The 20,115-nt window shown below is 30.5% G+C and overlaps 1 protein-coding gene across 9 annotated transcripts in view; it reads right to left on the bottom strand.

Moving 5' to 3' along the window:
• LOC143045862 (polycystin-1-like) overlaps positions 1 to 20,115 on the bottom strand; it is an 86,942-nt gene that overhangs the window by 53,028 nt on the left and 13,799 nt on the right. For 8 of the 9 annotated variants that reach the window (XM_076218672.1, XM_076218668.1, XM_076218670.1 and 5 more), the window contains exons 3-7: positions 9,204 to 9,275; positions 7,816 to 7,887; positions 5,498 to 5,569; positions 2,762 to 2,833; positions 1,720 to 1,788 (exon numbers count right to left, since the gene is read on the bottom strand). In XM_076218672.1, coding sequence (XP_076074787.1) covers positions 1,720 to 1,788; positions 2,762 to 2,833; positions 5,498 to 5,569; positions 7,816 to 7,887; positions 9,204 to 9,275 — 357 coding nt within the window. The remainder of the gene's footprint in view (positions 1 to 1,719; positions 1,789 to 2,761; positions 2,834 to 5,497; positions 5,570 to 7,815; positions 7,888 to 9,203; positions 9,276 to 20,115) is intronic. The other variant, XM_076218673.1, reaches the window with a different exon arrangement.

Genomic DNA, 20,115 nt, shown 5'->3' with positions numbered 1-20,115 from the left:
TCAAAGGTGCATAGGATCGACCATGGTCCAGCACTAATGATACAAGTATCAACCAGAGTTACAATGACGTGGTAGTAAGTCTTTAAAGGCCACCGAGCGGCCTCCAAAAATGAAAAAAAAAATCTATTTAGTATAGGCTATTAAATGCCCCGACCATTAAGATTTAAAAACAAAAATCAAATAGCCTTATTGATAACAAAATAATTTACGAAAAAAACTTGACCGACATGAATTATGAACAACAACCACTGTACTACATGTTCCTGGCTTTAGAATGGACATTGGTACATAAACAATGTGGTGGCCATAAACCCAACACTCCCTAATGAACCAAACCATAAGGACAACACGTCGCAAGAAAAAAACTGTAAAATATCAGTTGCAATTCGCGTCCCTAAAAATATGGGTAAGGTGCACAATAATCACTTACATAAAAACAATAGACACAAATCACTGAAATAATCGCACTTACCGAAAGCTATTTCAAAGCTAGTGAACATGTAGACGAACCAGTGGGCATAGACGGACTGGTAAACATGTAAACAGACGGGCGAATTGTGACAGACTTATTGACAAACATTCACATATAGACAGACCTGCAGTCGGGAATGTAGAAAGACTAGGAGAAACGCATAGGTACGCTTTACGCACACCCAATACTCGTTTTAGGTCGTTGTGCACACGATACAGATATGATTGACAGGTTGAATGCATCAAATTTACTAGCGTATTGGAAGCGTGCATGATTTTTTTACCACGGCCGACGTACGTCGGATCTATACGTTGATGTGTGAAGCCGGTATTACATTAGGTAAACAGGCAATGTCAGTTTCTAATTCTTATGCACAACAAAAGTAATATAAAACAATACATCTTTATTAAACAATTATCTAATATATATATAATGCCAAACAAGCATTTGGGTTTACGATTGCATTTCTTTTTTTAAAGAAAGCAACTTGTACAATATATTTCACTCATAAGCTTGCGCAATATTTAAATCTCCTGAGAACAAAATTCACCAATATTCAGGCTATCATTCCATAGTACCGATAAGATAGAAATTCCAATTAACAAAATGAAAAATATTTAACAATGACGCCTTATTTTTGGTTGATTCAAAAATATTAATGCTGAACTACCATTAAATGGTATAGCGTAACTTCTTTTTGAAATCTTTTTGAAATTCTTAATTTTATTTAGAACTCTTTAAAACTATAATAAAAACATGTTCTACAACGTGTTCTACTTGAAATTAGGCAACATATATGTTCTGTGCTTGCGTGCTCACAATACCACAAATTTCATACTTCATATTTGACTGATATTATATATATATAAAGCTCTAATATAAAATACATTAACAACATACTATGTTGCAAACCAAGTGCATCTAATGCAGGGTTCACTGTGAAACAAATTTTCAATTATATTTACTTTTTTCATTTCATATGAGTTACCTCCCACTTGCAAGAGCTACTGCATGAATAACATTTAATTGGTCAGTAGCACGATTTTGTGTAGTTTAACTAGAAAAGTTGACAAGATTATCAAAGAAATGTATTTGTTTTTGCATTTGATGAAACTTTCTATTAATTTGAATAAAATGTTATTTAATATGCCTCTTACTGCACATGGCTATGAAAAGTAGATATCTTACTAAGGTGAGGTAACCATGGTTGATGAAAAAAGTTTCATTTTTATAATAATAATACTTACACTACTTCTAAACATCCTAATGTTTTGAAAACATCTATAACAACACTAAAATTATTCCAGCTTAAATCCCTGAAAAAGAATAGTTCTATTTTTCAGACGACAATTTGATATGATCCTTTTTGTGTTAAATGATTAAATGAAGGAGTTTACAAAATTGTGAAAGTGATGATATAAGGAATTAAGATAATACTTAAGGGGTTAATATGTCTAATGAATTTCACCCATAGTTGAAAAGTCCCATATTAACATGATAAAGTTTTATAATTTTGTAATGGCAAACATAAATGCTTAGTAATATTGAAAACCATAGAATGTATTTTTATGACTGATATGCTTATAATGAATGATGTTTTCGTGACCATTGGTGACAAATATTTGTTGTGGTTACATGAACTACAGGGTTGTTGTCTTATCCCCTATACTAAAAGTAAAGCTAGTTCATTGAATAAAGAACAGCACATTTACCAAACAAAATATTTTTTTCTTATCATAAGACAACATATTTTAAAATGGATATAGAAAACTAACCTTCACAGAACTATGCACCAAAGAAAGCTTCATTTCAATTGAGAAAAAACAACATACTGACTACATCTGATTAATACCTTGTTACTCATATATAAACATGTTTGGGACTATAAGCTGTACAATGCAGGAAAAACTCATTTTAATATTTTCAAAACAACAGACACCACAAACTTGGACCTTGCACAAATGATTTGTGGATTCAATGTTATCATAGAATTCCAGATTTTGATAAATTTCTTAGATATAATTGAATCGCAAATTAAAATTTTCAACAAATTACAAATTTTCTATATGCTTGTATGCAGAATTTTAAAAAACTATAAAATCAAATATCCTAAAAAAATTGGTGACCTATAGCTGATAATTTTTTTTATCATTTGGCCTCTTGTGGAGAGTTGTTTCATTGGTATTCATACCACACCATTTTTTTTTTAATATCAACATAAATAAGTGACTCCACAGTATACAAATGTTTAAGAATGTTGTCATACTTCTACCCATCCAGACTACTTACAAATTTTTCAAGCACTTAACATCTTGAAAAATGTTATCTGGTAGTGTTGATAACTGTGTATGGCTAAGGTTTCTGAAAATAAAAAAAAAACATGGAAAAATCAATCTTATGATAAAATATCTATTCCCAACCCCATTGGACAGGGACCCGTTTCGGGAAATAGTATGAAAGAACAGGCTTCAATTTTTCAAAATTGTAAGATTAGTATAAAATACCTATATAAGTTGTCCAATAATTTCCTTCATCAAAATTCCAGTTAGGATTAATATTTTATACCAGTAACACTTTGTCAAAATAAAGAATACTATTAGTATATTTACTTAAAACCAGTTAACAAATATTAACATCTGCTATGTTAGGTGCAAGAATAAAGCCCCTTGAAATGAAATAGAGTTGAACTGGTCACTTTACAGATTAGTGAAAAAAAGCAAAGTAAAATACAACATACAGATTGATATAAATATTACTATTATGATTATGATTTGCTACAGAATATGAATGATCTTATTTGAAGATGTTTGTTAAGTAAGCTACTATAAGAAACCAATTAAACTTTTTCAATATACATATGTTATGACTAATGCTAAACTCTTAAGAGTGTGTAACCTTTACACACTTTAGGCATTAGATAGTCTAAATAAAATCACCAAAAAAAGCTCTATCTACATTTAAATAATCAGTGCATGAAGATTTAAGTGTCTTTACTCTGGAACAGAAAATTGTAAATAATAAAAATGGAACAGGATGTCAACCTTATTGGATGAATTTTAAATTGTTCTTACAGCTAATTTCCTACTGCATGTAGAGCAAAACTTTGGTAAGCTTGCTTGCTTTGTTTGTATATTGCACAATCATATTAGGATAACACCCAATTAAAATCAAATATAATATATTCAGGTTAAATTATGCCTATATATATTAATTGTTTAAAGATGTCAATCTTATTTACAAAGCTTGTATAAACCATAATACAAACAAAGCAAGCAAGCCAACCAAAATTTTACTTTGCAAGCATTAGGAAGTCAGCTGTAAACACTTATGATATATGCATCCCAAATGGCCTGAGAGGACCCCACATTAATTTAAAGTCTCAGCAATTAAGTTTTGTTATTTTTAAACATCCATGCATCCCTGCATTATATTTTGTCTGAAAGAACTGGACACTTATCTAGTGTTTCATCTGTTTGATTTTGTAAACACCCACACTACCATGCATCCAAATTAATTAATAGGATTTTGTAATTATAAAACACCCACACTACCATGCATCCAAATTAATAGATAGGATTTTGTAATTGTAAAACACCCACACTACCATGCATCCAAATTAATTGATAGGATTTTGTAATTATAAAACACCCACACTACCATGCATCCAAATTAATTGATAGGATTTTGTAATTGTAAAACATCCACACTACCATGCATCCAAATTAATTGATAGGATTTTGTAATTATAAAACACCCACACTACCATGCATCCAAATTAATTGATAGGATTTTGTAATTATAAAACACCCACACTACCATGCATCCAAATTAATTGATAGGACCCAACAATCATTTTGTGTTTTTGCATTGAAATTCCTTTGAAGGGATAAATAACCATCAATTATAATTTATTTTATTTTTCAAAATCATTTATAATTCAAAATGACAAATTAGACAACTCTAAATCAATGTGGAACTTGTTTTCTACATCAGTCTATTTACTGGGTTTAAATTCCATAAAAGTTAATCAAAGCAGTTGTATTTAGTGTTTATTGACAGACAGATGTATATCAATATGTATTCCTGTCAATAAAGGACCATTATCATTTTTAAATTTTTGTTCATTTTATTTACTGTCAACCAATCTATTTTCGCAGATACTTTATTTCGTATTTAGTCCTTTCTATTTCAAATCACAGCGATTTAGTTTTGAGATTTTTAGATGTTCTTGACGTAATCAGACCAGAGTGATCTTGGACAGAAACAATAATTTGAGTTTAATTTTTCTAGTTTCAAATGGTAACATAATTCAATTCCTGTGTCCACGATATGACAACACTCCATTCTACTTTCTGTTCTAATAATTGTTATTTCAGCCAATGAAGTTTCAGCCTCCAAATTACTGAAGGTGTGTATCATAATGACATTACGACAAAACCAGAGGATCCAAAAGGTCTTTAAAACAGAAAGTGAAACTGAGTGTTGTCAAAGCCTTGTAAGCAAAGCTTAAACAGAGGACCTGGATTCTATTCAGATTGAACATTATAGCCATATAAGGCTATAAAGTTCATATGTTAATGTCATCTTGCATCATATTAAAAAACAATTATGATTCTATAATCCATAGATTTTTTTATTCTTCGTTGATTGTAGAAAATATTACAGGCACATTAAGAAAAAGGTTAAGAATGTATCAATATGTTAAAAGTGTATTGACTAAGAAAAGGGTGCATTGTATACACAGCAAATCTAAAACAAATGTATAATGGATAGGGCAACTGGTTATTTCCCTTACAATAGATCACACAGAAACCCTTCTGAAGAGTTCTGGTTCTTCTAAGAGTTTGTCATTTTCCAAACACATGACCTCGATTTATTATGGATTTTTTTTCGTAACATGCCCCTACCTCTGAAAATGAAGGTATTTACAAGTACATAAAAAGCCAGTTTTAATACAAGATAAAATTTTCAAGAAAATAAAATTGTATAAAGTTAATACCAGAAATAAACCAAATGCAGACTTACACTGTTTCTAATTTCTTGGTCTCTTTAAACAATTCATCTTCAAGGGTTGCAATAGGATTATCTGACAAGTTTCTGTGGAAAACAAGTGATTAGAACTCAAATAGGCTACCTGCTTGATCATTTTGTCCTCGTAAAAAATCAAGTAGACCTTTAATTCCATTTACACAGTAATAACAATTAAGGATATTTGCTCCTCTGTTTCAAAATAACAAGCTTTTTCAAAAGACTGCTATAAATTGATAGTACATGTATATAAGTAACGGAACTTAAAATAAGCAGAATAAACTGCAGACACAGAGATATATCTGGTCTGTGTGACCTATTTTGACTTTCTTCACCTAAATTCACCTGTTACATTTCTGAGAGAATACATACAAGGATTGATAAAGGATACTTCATATGCCCCACCCACATTATTTTAGGTTTTTTTATATGAGGTAAATGAAGGTTATGAGAAACTGAAGAGAGTGAGATTTCAAAAAACTAGTTAAAGCCTGTCACATTTTTATGAACCTGTGTCCTTCATCTGCAACCTCTGCAGTAGTTGTTGTATGTCAGATCTTATGTTTAGAATTGGGTGTTGATGGCAGACCTTTCATTGTTTCTGTTAAATTTATCACTTTTATAGATTCTGTACAGTCTAGATCTTGACCTATTGACTCATGTCTATTGCTGCACACTTTATGATTCCCTCTTGTTGTCTTTGTAACCTTTGTCTTTTAGTTGCTGTCTTATTAATGTTTACCCACATCTTTGTTTATTTCAGAAAAATAAATGTTTCTTACACTGTTTTATGCTTTGGATATTTTAGCCATTACGTTTCTAGTTGTATGTAGATATTCACATCTAAGAATTTCATTAATCAGATATCTGATTAAAGAATAATTCTTAAAGCCAATTGATTTATAACTGCAACTGTTACTAAAACAAAATACTTTTAATCAGTCCTGTGACTTTACCAATATAGAAATTTATTGTACATCCTTATATGCTATGAGAAAACATGAAATAGTTCACCTATAAAATGTGCAGATTTTCTGCTCTGCCTTTGTGACTGAATTAGATGAATATTGATTAATACTGAAGTCACCAACAGAGCAACTGAAAACATTCAATTTCTAAGTATGACAGTGTTCTCCCCAGAAATTTTGGATAGCATCACATTTGGCGTAAAAAAATAAATTGTCGCGTCGTGGCAATGCTCTATTTCCTTCTTGTTATTTACGTTATTGTTTATTACAAAATGTATTATATTGTTTGTATGCTATAGAGGCCCTTATTTGGTGAATAAAATACTATTCCACCCTATTCTTTGTGTCTATATTGATGACTTCATAACTGAGAATACAATAAAACTATAACCATGATTACAGTATTTTCAGTTTATCTTTTCTATATTCATTTATAGTTCCAGAATAATTTTTTTCCTCTTGGGCCAAATAAAAATATATGTGTGTTTCCTGTTACCTTACCTACCCAGCTAAATGAATGAATGGTTTATTATAGTGCAACCTGTATAGATACAATTGCACTAAATATGTAGGAAAAAACACTGGTTCTTATAAAAAAACTAGAGGCTCTTCAGAGCCTGTGTCGCTCACCTTGGTCTATGTGCATATTAAACAAAGGACACAGATGGATTCATGACAAAATTGTGTTTTGGTGATGGTGATGTGTTTGTCATGCATGTGTCTGTCGCAGCTTCATTTTATACAAAATGTGCACCAGCCTAGTAAACTCTTAAACCTAATCAATGATTCAAAGTCATGTACACATATTTCACTCACCTGTGTGTTGTACACATATTTCACTCACCTGTGTGTTCTACTTTATAAAGTAACTACTGTGGATTCACTTGTTTTCGTGGATACCAATTTTCGTGGATTAAGGAAAACTTGCATATTTGTGGATATTTAATTTCCTGGTTTTGCTGAAGTCTTCATACAAACCTATTGAAAATTTATCATTCGTTGAACATTTAATTTCGTGGTTTAACTGTGCCCACGAAATCCACAAAAATTGGTATCCAACAAATAATAATGAATCCACAGTATGTTTACAAGACAGCTGCTTGCTTTTCATATGTTTCTGATTAACAAGGAGTAAAGGTTAAACTGTAAAAACTAATGTGATGCTCAAATATATGTTCTACCACAGAATAAAACGTGAAATCAGACAAGCCATATGACATTGGGAGTGTTTGTTAGGTTTGTAGAATCAAACACACCTACAGTTATATTTAGAGGGATCCATCAATGATAAAGCAATGATAACACATAGTGAACTATTAAGCCAGACTGATGTATGTCTATACTTACATAGTTATCAAATCACGATTATCATGAAAAGCATTTGAATGAATACTGTTTAAATTATTCCCCTGTAGGTATCTGAAAATATACAAAAAAGTGACATGTCATAACCTTTTATATTATTATACTGCTCCTAATATATTTGGGACTCCAGTGGCTAACATTAGAATGCTTGATTTAATTCAATACAGATGCAAAACAAATATTTTTTATTCCAAGTTTGAATTTAAAGAACAAACAGACAATATGAGGGGAGGGTTGGGATCCTGCTAACATGTTTAACCTGGCCACAGTCTGTTTGTATATGCCTGATGTCAGAAGCCTGTAATTCAGTGGTTGTCTTTGGTTGATGTGTAACATATTTGTTTTTCATTCATTTTTTGTACATAAATTAGGCCGTTAGTTTTCTTGTTTGAATTGTTCTACATTTGTCATTTCCTGGCCTTTCTATGCAGTATGGGCTTTATTCAGTGTTTAAGGCCATATGGTGACCCATAGTTGTTAATTTCAGTGTCATTTGGTCCCTTGTGGAGAATTGTCTCATTGGCAATCATACCACATCTTCTTCTTTATATATGGACTTTGCAAATGCTCTAGTGTCTTTTTTTCTACATAGCTTATGAAAGTATTACATCTATGAGAACAACACAGGATATTACAAAAAAAAAAGGAAGGCATATTTTGCTTTTAAGGGAGTCTGAATTAAATATGATAGAATTTGTTCATACTTTGCCAAAATGTAGTATCTATTGATATATGTTCTAAAATATAATACAAATGAAAGGTCACAGCGCATTTTCTCAAGCTACAGGTTATGGCAAAATGACACATTTTGTATGGATTATACAGGAAAAAACAACATTCTGTAATTAGAAGCTAAACTAAATGATAGAATTGTAAAATAAAATATGTGAAGATAGCTTTTAGAAAATGCTTTGAGAATATCAAAAGAAAAGACATGGTCACTGTGCGTTATTTCTGAATAGAATTCAAAATTGCAAAATTCCATGTAGATTTCTTTAGAAAATGCACTATTTCAGAGTTACATGTACCTCCATTTTATGAAAATCTGGACCGTGATTCTCTTTTTTTCACAATCCAAGATGGTGAAAGACACCCATACCACCTTAAACTACTTAAATACTTGCTTTTAATTACTGCACACAATCTCAAAAATTATATCGTGCAATATGAAAACTTTGAAAAGTATTTCATATGATTTAACAATGGAAATAGGGATTGTTTACCCCTTTTTATTCAAATTTGATTTGTTTTATGAAATATTGAAATAATCCTAAGATTTCATGTGTGTGTGTGTATGCCTGTAAATTGCTCTGTAGCTCCATATCAGCATTTTTAACAAGATAAGTACCGTTATATGTCATAGTACTTACAATTCCTCCAGGTTCGTCAAAAATGATAAATCATTGGCACCAATAGAAGTTATATTATTATCACTCAGATCACTGAAAAATAAAATCTAAACATTAAGATATATTCAAATTAAATAATTATTACTAAGATCAATGGGAAAATGCAAAATTTATTAATAAACACAACGAAAAGCCCTTAGAAGACCCAATCACTCCTCTTCACACATTGTTACCATGAAGGCATTAGTCTATACTTTACTCTAAATACTACCTACCAAATCAAGACTATTTACCACGTTTGTAATAACATGAGCAATACGACGGATGCCACATTTGGAGCAGAATCTGCTTACCCTTCCATAGCCCCAGTTTTTGTAGGGGTTCGTGTTGTTTACAAAAATTTAAGATAATTATTGCACTTTCATCAATAATGCACACAAGTAATGCTATAACAAGAATGTGTCCATAGTACACAAATGCCCCATTAGCACTATCATTTTTTAAGTTCTGTGGACTGTAAAATATAGGTCAAAACTCTAAATTGACATTAACATTAGTAGGTAATATCAAAGAGAAGATGTGTACTAAGTTTCAAGTTGATTGGACTTCAACTTCATTATCAAAAAACTACCATGACCACAAATTTTAAGCTGAAGTGGGACAGACGGACTATCAATCATACAAATGAATGAACAGATGAACAAATGGATGCACAGACCAAAAAACATAATACTCTTAGATGGGTCTTTAAAATTATCATAACTATTAGGAATAGATATTAAAACAATGTTTAGCTTTTTCCATTTCTTGATTTTTCTTTAATTTCAATATGACCCTATTATTCAGTAGACAGAAATCTAAGGTAGAACCCCTTAGTACATAAATTGTATGACTCAAGTCAACTTTAACTTTGATTCAAATTTGTCCAATAGATTCTGACAATTGGATCTTTGAAAAAGTATCAGGAAGTCACATTCCTTGGTACTCACTATTTACAATTAATTAATCATTTTTATAAATTATATAAAAAAACAGCCAACACAAGATTATTTCTGACTTATCTAATCTGAATGGATTTAGATGAAAATTTACAACATACAAGGTATAGACTCACTAAATCTGTCATGGAAAAGTTATCAACATGTTTGTCTTGTAACTAACTAAGATACACACCAAATTTGGGTCTTTTTATTACAAGGGATCAGAGATAGAAAAATTGTTAAATTAGAACTTCACACTATTTTTTTATGTGTTAGCCACTCATTTGAAAAATATTACGAAAAAAACTTCTTTTAGGTCATGAACATTTCAGTATAACTTACAATATATTTGTGCTGTAAGAGTTTTATGAACAGAGCCCCACATACATAGAGTTAGTGCTTGTCTTGAGTTATTTAATATATATTAATACTTGTTTTCAGATAGTAAATTGTTTTTTTTTAATCTGTTCAACTTGACGGAGCATTCTTCGACTAGAATTCTTAATTTTGTATGTAATTATTTTTTGAAGACAGATTATTTAAAGATAGAGCAATGTTGCTCTTTACTGGATTTTATTTGTTGAATATAGTACTGTTTGATCTAACATTGCATATATGATTCATTGAATAACGTATTGTTTGAATCAATATACCAAATACTTAAAAGTCTTTGCAAAAATTGGAAGAACTATAGACTTGTTGTCATCCCTGGTCCTCGCTCATTTATTTAAACTAGTCTCTATTATAAGCCAAACAATGAAGTAGAATAATTTTGCATCATTATTAAAGTCATTATCCCTCAAGTCTGACCGATATTCATGCTTTCATCACATTCTCAGAAAAGTAGACCAAAGATTTCAAAACAGGAATTCCCTCGACTAAAAGAACCTTTGAAGCATGACATTATATTTCACTAGTTATCAAAAATCTGGACCAAAGAACACGTAATTAGACTTCCTCAAGAAATCGTTAGATACCTACAGGGATAAATCAACATTTATCCTTCTAAAACATATCAAGTATTGGTCAAATACTGCCTAAAGAATGTAAGGTTATAGACCAGGAGCTGACCAGACAAAAAAAAACAGGACTTTAATGCTTAGAATTATATTATACGTGTATATTCAAATGTACACAAATATACACACAAGTCAAAGAATGTTGAAAAATATGAGAGCAAAAATGCATTGAAATGAAAATTAAATAAAATTTTACAACCAGAAAACTATAGCTAGTTGAACTAATGTTCAAACATTAATTTTTTATTCCTTTAAGAGTTGCAACATTAAAGCTCATCAATTTTATGTTTATATATAATTATAGGTAAAAAAAATCACAACATTTTCTACATCAAACCTTTTGATTTTATATTAGAACTGGGTTTCAAATTCAATATCAAGTTCAAGAATGACAAAATTGACAAATTATAACTTTTATTTAAAGGATCTAGAAGAAATGTAAATATAGATTTTGCCTAAACTTCGGCCTGATTCAGGTGTTTTCTCAATAGCGATGATTAAGTTGAAAACAATATAACACTGGGTTAAATCTTAAGTCATTAGTAATATCGTTGAACTTGGTTTGATTTTATTACCAATAAAGGTTTTGGACTAAGACTTTTAACATTGATTTTAGACATAATTTAAATCCCTCTCATACTATCTTACAATCTGCTATATTGATCTTGCGAAAATCAAATCTTAACATTCATATCATTTTTATCGACCTACATTTTTTTTAATTACTCATACCAAATGGTACTTGTCATGAGGGTTTATATGATCTTTGTTGATACTTATTCAAAATTACATGTCAGAAATTATAAATAGACGCTTCTGTTCGTTTGTTTTTTTTTATAAAATTTTCATTTCTTCTATCCATGTCTTTTATGGTAATATAATTTATAGTCTTATTGTAAAAATGTAGCAACAAGGCTCTTTGTAATCCGTTATTGCCTCGCTGTGACAGTTTTTTTGGGAGGTTTTGCCCGGGTTTGTATGTGTCTTGCATCCAAAGCAAATCTTAAATATCAGAGCTATCTAGGACTGTGCTCTTTGTATAACAGAGCCATAATTTTAATCTTTAATATTCCTAGTAAACAAGCTATGCTGTAAATGTATATAGGTCTATCTTCATAGTTCATTTTTGTTTTTCAAGGCTATAATGATCAGCCTAGTTATAAAAGGTAAAAATACTGTAGTTAATTCTGATTGCTCCACATGTCTTTTCATTGATGTGACAAAGATTTGTATGATGAAAGAACTCCCTGACTTTATTGAAGGTAAATGATAATCATATTGTTGGCACATACTAAAAGTATAAGGTTGCAATCATTTAGCATATATTAGCAAGTCAAAATAAAGCCTTCAAAATGGACTTAAAACTTCCTTAGAAGGTAACTAGTCCAATGGTCAAAACATGATTTCCCAAGTATTACATCATTTATCTGACACTGACATAATTGATGAAATGTATAGTACCTGGTACATGTATTTGAAGAGATTTTTACTTTTCTGATTAGTAATTTTTCAACACCTTATAGTGTACCATGACAGCACTCCTTAATGCATAATACATTAATGTTTAGATCTTTACTTTATTTGTTCAAGTTATTGATTATATTAAAGTAAGGATCAAAACATTTAGGCTAAAGTTCCGACTGAGACCCCCACCTCAAAATCAAAAAGATATGCATTAATAATGTTTACTAATCAAATATTATGGATTTTTGTTTCCTTCTTTATTTGCTGACATTTAATAATAAAACTGCTGGTTTTTTTTTTAAACTGGAACTTAAACAGAATTTTGAATGTTATAATGTGTTGATTTAATATAAGTAAATACAGACTAAAACTGTTATTTTACAGGTTATAATAATCTATTGCTGGTTAATAACTTGAATTAAAATCAATTAAATGTGAAGCTGAAATTCTTTGAAATTCCAACTTTTTTTAGTTTTGGTATATAAGATTACAATAAAGATAAAATTCATACACCTAACAGTACCTTTTCCTCATTAGATTCATCAGAATACCCATTAATTAATTTAACAGGACATCAAAGTATGTATATATATTCACCGTATTATTTCAAATTTCAACTCATTACTTGGGACTTCAAAGCATGTTTTTCTATGTATGATTGAAAGTAGTTACTGCCAATACTGGAGTGCAATTTATAGCTTTCATTTTGCTACATTTAAGGAATATTTAGGAACATGTATACTTCATGAAAAGCTATGATTCCTTGTCCTGAGTATAATGCAATACTTTATGTAGGTTCTTTTTGTTTAAACAACTCTTTAAAATTTTTATAAGCCTACAGGAATTGAATTTGAAACATTTTGACCTTGAGCATCACTTTAGAGACATTTACTGAATGTGTCAAATATAATCATATCTCCTTGCTGTCAAGCAAATATGTTGTGCTCTATGGTATAACTTTAATCTTCATAATCAAAAATTAGTATGTGCATGTCATACATATCAATATGGATATTTCATGGGTGTTGTGTGCATCATGGTGCTCATATTGTTACATTTACAGGGAAGTGGCAAAAATGCCTTAAAAAAAACAACTTTTTAATTTTTTTACTTTCATCTATTCTTGATTGTGATCACAATAATGTGAAATATTATTTCATTTTGGTGAATTTACATGGGCAGATAAGCCTTAGCTGTGGAACCAAATGATCTGCAAAATTATCAAAAATTAGCATAAGGACATCTGACTATGCAGTATGGGCTTTGCTCATTGTTGAAGGCCGTACGGTGACCTATAGTTGTTAATGTCTGTGTCATTTTGGTCTTTTGTGGATAGTTGTCTCATTGGCAATCATACCACATCTTATTTTTTATATATGAGGTAAAGTTCGACAGCTAGATAAGCACTTGCCCTCTCCTTATTATTATAAGGAATGATTAGCCAGACTACAAATAAAACACATCATTATAAAGTTCTAACTAATCGTCTCTTTTCTTTTTAATCTGTTTTAATATTTCAACAGGAATTTTAACCACAGGCACTTGTCTCAGAATATTTTTTTCCCTATATACCTTAATGTTATATTAAGGTACATAGGAAAAAAAATTCTGAGACAAGTGCCTATGATTTTAACTACCCAAAATCGCACAAAAGAGAATATTAAAACCATGTTCTATTAGAATCTGTAGAAATAAAGATCATGAGTATAAAGAATTTATTTTCAAGTATTTTGATAGGGAAATGTTCAAGATGTCAAACTTTAATATAGTAAATGGTAGGGAATACAAACAAATAACAAATAATTTGAAATAAAATTTTTTATACCTGAATAGGAATTAAAATTTTGGAGGACTTTCCGAAAATAAGAGTATTAGCTAATGGCAAATTTACAAAGTAATAAAACTTATTCAACCCTTTCAAACTGTCTTAAGTAAGTGAATAAGTTACTTAGTCTACAAAACACTATACTGCACAATAGAACCATGCCTGGTAATTTTTTATTGTCTTTTTCAAGGTCATCAAAGGTCATAACAAAAATGTAAAAAAAAATGACAATGAACGTGATTTTGTACCCTTTTCAGTTCAAGAGATTTCCATGTCATGTAACCTGATGATGTCATGTAACCTGACAATACTTAGATAATATAAGTGAATAAAATACGGTAATATAAAATTACAATATTGATAGAAATGATTTCATATTACAAAATATTACAAATAAAAGGAGATCTTCCAAATAGGAACCAAAGTTGTATTCTATTGTTATGAGGGCTGTCAACCCCAGGTAATCTTAATTTCAAGGTTCAATACTAAGTTCCGATTTCATTAAGGTTTTGATTTCCAAAGTGCAATCTATGTCACATGTACAAAAGGAAATCTATATATATATATCCTTTTTTTCTTTTTAAGATTATTATATCTTTACAACTAAAAAGAGAATAATAGATCTATTCTTATTAAAATATAAATATCAATATAACTAATCGTTCTTAATTTTGTTTCGTCTACTTCTTAATATTTTATTTTAAAACTTTTAATACTAGATTTCAACAATTATATTAGTATGTAGTGCTTACTTTGAAATCAAATGGAAAAGTTTGGCCAATTCAATAAATTAAATACTACCCTTGATATTTATGATAATTTTTTTAAATAATGACATTTCACCTTATCTTTAAAATATAATATAGATATTAGTATTATTCTATAAAAAAAAATATATTGCAAGTCATTTAATAATATTAGAATTCTTTCTCAATTGTCAAAAACTAACTTTTCTCACATTTAAAATATTTAATTTTGCAATACTTAAAAAAAATACAACTGCCAGAACAAATAAAATGACCTTCAAACTAGAGGGTCCAAGGACCCTGTGTCGCTCACCTGATATTTTTATTTACAATTGTTGCATGATAAATGCAACTGTTGTACTGTCGTTTAGTTTCAGAGATATAATACTAAAAAGTGCATTTGAAACCTATGTTTTATTTCAGCCATGTGGGCAGGCAGGGTCATCATACACAGTGGTCCCTGGATATCCTAGTGGTGATTTAAACCAAGTTTGTTTAAATTCGACAGTTGTTTCAGGGGAGAATTTTTGTAAAACAAGAAATGCAAAGTAATGAGAAAGTTATGAAGTAGTTTTGTTGTTGCGTAACCCCCCCCACTTTGCCACCAGTGCAAGGGTTGTATAGCCAGCTGAGGTGGTGAAAAACTCTCTTTCTTTTGTTGTTGCAGATAGATCTTGACCTGATAAACAATTTTACCACATGTCAGATTTGCTCTAAATGCTGTGGTTTTTGAGTGATAAGCCAAAAACTGCATTTTACCCCTATCTTCTATTTTTAGCCATGGCGGGCATCTTGGTTGGTTGGCTGGATCACTGGACACAATTTTTAAACTAGATACCCCAATGATGATTGTGGCCAAGTTTGGTTTAATTTAATCCAGTAGTTTCAGAGGAGAAGATTTTTGTAAAAGATAACTAAGATTTACGAAAAATGGTTAAAAATTGACTTTAAAGGGCAATAACTCCTAAAGGGGTCAACAGACCATTTTGGTCATGATGACTTATTTGTAGATCTTACTTAGCTGAACATTTTTGCTGTTTACAGTTTATCTCTATCTATAATAATATTCAAGATAATAACCAAAAACAGCAAAATTTCCTTAAAATTACCAATTCAGGGGCAGCAACCTATCAAAGAGTTGTCCCATTCATCTCAAAATTTCAGGGCAGATAGATCTTGACCTGATAAACAATTTTACTACAGTCAGATTTGCTCTAAATGCTTCGGTTTTTGAGTGATAAGCCAAAAACTGCATTTTACCCCTATGTTCTATTTTTAGCCATGGCGGCCATCTTGGTTGGTTGGCCGGATCACCGGACACAATTTTTAAACTAGATACCCGAATGATGATTGTGGCCAAGTTTGGTTTAATTTGGTCCAGTAGTTTCAGAGGAGAAGATTTTTGTAAAAGATAATTAAGATTTACGAAAAATGGTTAAAAATTGACTATAAAGGGCAATAACTTCTAAAGGGGTCAACAGACCATTTTGGTCATGTTGACTTATTTGTAGATCTTACTTTGCTGAACATTTTTGCTGTTTACAGTTTATCTCTATCTATAATAATATTCAAGATAATAACCAAAAACATCAAAATTTTCTCAAAATTACCAATTCAGGGGCAGCAACCCAACAACGGGTTGTCCGATTCATCTGACAATTTCAGGGCAGATAGATCTTGACCTGATAAACAATTTTACCCCATGTCAGATTTGCTCTAAATGCTTTAGTTTTTGAGTTATAAGCCAAAAACTGCATTTTAACCCTATGTTCTATTTTTAGCCATGGCGGCCATCTTGGTTGGTTGGGCGGGTCACCGGACACAATTTTTAAACTAGATACCCTAATAATGATTTTGGCCATGTTTGGTTAAATTTGGCCCAGCAGTTTCAGAGGAGAAGATTTTTGTAAAAGTTAACGACGACGGACGCAGGACGACGGACGACGACGACGGACGACGCCGGACGCCGGACGCCAAGTGATGAGAAAAGCTCACTTGGCCCTTCGGGCCAGGTGAGCTAAAAAGGTATGCTATATTTTTAAGTACATAAAAATATGTACAATTATTACTCACAAAAATAACCTAACTGAAAATTGGATAAGTAGTTGAACTCCTTGAACAGAAAAAGATTTCATAAACCTTTCAAGACTGTCTGACATATAGCATAATTTTTTAATGCAGCATGTACTTTTTAGAAATCCTTTAGAAAAACTGCAATTTAAAAATGAATATACGTCATTAGATCTTCAATGAAAGAAAAATTAAAATATTCACAATTCAATATTTTATTTACACCATATGTATCACTCTCTGTGCCTTGGCAAGAATTTTTAAGATGCCAGAATTATTTCAACTGATATGGCATAAACACAGTATCATGAAAACTGCAAGCCTGTTGTACAAGCCAGTAAAAATGTAGTAGGGCTAGTTACAAATCTCTTACTAGTGGAGCTAGACATACACAAATTTTCTGAAAATTGGATTTGAAGTAAAAGTTCATGAGGATTATCAAAATTTAAAACATGTTACACAGGTTAACTGTGGTATTGTTATTTATAAGTTTTATGAGGACTGAACCTTTCCCCTACCATTTTAGTCTATGGAAGAACCAATCAACTCCGTCAAGGTTATTCAACAGAACATTTTATACAGGAGACCATACACAAAGATTGTATTCAAATTGTTAGGATCATATAATAAGAAATATTCAAGTCAACTTATAATTCTTGAGAAATTCCAACACAAACTGACAGAAACTTTTTTTTATACTAGTAGAGAGCTCCTGCATCCTTCACATGTGTAAATGTTATCTTATTTATTATAAACAAAAATGCTTACATTAAAATTATTTTCCAACAGTGTTTAAAAAATTTATATTCCACTCATATTGGCACCTTTACCATCAGTCTGAGTTTTAATGAGAGTAAACTTCAAATGAAAAAAAAAAGGTCTTAATAATATGAATAAAAAGTATGTCCAGATCAAGACATTGTCAGTTTTCCAATATATATACCAAGCATTCCTATTATTTATTAAACATATTGGTTCAAACAAATTGTGTCAAAGTGAAAGTAAAAGGTTCAGTATTGATATTTCATGTTCATTCACACTTTCAATCTTAAAACTATTGTTCAAAATACTTAGACCAAATGCTCCTTTTTTTTTCTTTACATTTTTTCTAGTCATTCTGCCTACCTAATGTTTATATAAAATACCAGAGTGTAAATACATATATTCTTTACACTTAATTTACAATAAAGTTTGTTGTTATTGTATAAAAGATTTTAAAAGGTTATTTCTAAGAGGGAGGTACTTGTCTGTTTGTAATCTATGAACAGACTATGGTATATTGGGTCCATGTTTTAAATTTACATTTTTTCAGTTCTGATAGCTCGGATAGGGAGACAAAACATGTCTATAGTTATTAAAGATTGTAATATAACAAATCTACAAAAACATTGATTCCTTACAAATTAATTTCTTAGCAGATTGAACATGATGATTTACACATGACAAATGTGATTGTGCTCTATATATTCTATACATACAATAAAAATACACCATTATCATACTTGAAGGGTCAGCATGTTCATGACATAAATGGTAATATGCCAAAATATATTGATGAAAACAATAAATTATTATACTATGGTAAATTAACTGCTATAGATGTTAAATATACTAAGGTCAACTCAGGACAAGGTCATATCCAAACTGGATTAATATTCAAAATTGAAAAAAAAATCAGTAAAATTTATGCCTACTTATATATGCTGCTCAAAATAGTTTGGTGTTTCTTAACATTCATTATTTCATTAAATTCTATTAAATTTTAAAAATATCTACCAATTAAATTGAGGAAATGTTAAAAAATCATCAAACAGGCACTCACTTTCCAATATCACATGGGAAAAAAACTAATTCTGGAGATCATCAACTGTTGAAAATATTTATTATTATAAAAAAAAAAGCTCTACAAGGCACCCAATTAATGTTCAACAATTCAAAAGGAATGGCAAACTTCATTTTCTATAAGTATTCTGTACACTTGATTTCATCACCAGTATACTTATTGCAAATCATCTTTTATTATTTAAAGCAACATATATCCCTCATAACTTCATTCTTTCATTTAATTTTTTACCATTTTTAAAAATGATTGCAATGTTGAAAATTTTCACTGACAAAACATCTAGTCACTTATTGAACTAGCTTCGACAATACTTGAAATGTCATGTAATTATCATTTAACTCATCCATACCACCTATACTTAATCACAGCCAAAAATCAAACCACATATGTATTCATTGTATGTCCTTGATCAGATATATTGACAACTGTTTTGTTTCAATCATGTCTAACTAGAACAAGGATAATACCAATCAAACAAAAAATACAGGCATTTAAATTTAAAAGGAGCACTTAAGAACAGATAAACATGCTTTATGCAATCCATGGATTTCTTTTGGACTGATTGTGGCTTTCAATGACTAGAACTAAGACCCTTAAAAACAAGCTTAAGCAAACTCCCCGTACTTGATGACATAGCTAATAGGAATGACACTTCCCTTCACTTCATATGTAAGAAAAGACTTCACTAACCACCTTGCTAATGAAAGTTAGAATGGGGTACATCACTATCTCGACTAGAACTAAGACCCTTAAAAACAAGCTTAAGCAAACTCCCCATACTTGATGACATAGCTAATAGGAATGACACTTCTCTTCACATCATATGTAAGAAAGAAAGGACTTCACTAACCACCTTGCTAATGAAAGTTTGAATGGGTTACCCCTCATGACCAATAACTGAAACCTTTTTTCAATAATTTTAAACATTTTTCTCTTAGACATTGAAGTTTCCAAAAATTAAGACTCTTTTGAGCTTGACAATAAGG

Source organism: Mytilus galloprovincialis, chromosome 9, assembly GCF_965363235.1.
Source record: "Mytilus galloprovincialis chromosome 9, xbMytGall1.hap1.1, whole genome shotgun sequence".
Classification (NCBI taxonomy): Eukaryota; Metazoa; Mollusca; class Bivalvia; order Mytilida; family Mytilidae; genus Mytilus; species Mytilus galloprovincialis.
The sequence above is the reverse complement of the archived record's forward strand: the minus strand, read 5'-3'. Positions and strand labels throughout refer to the sequence as shown.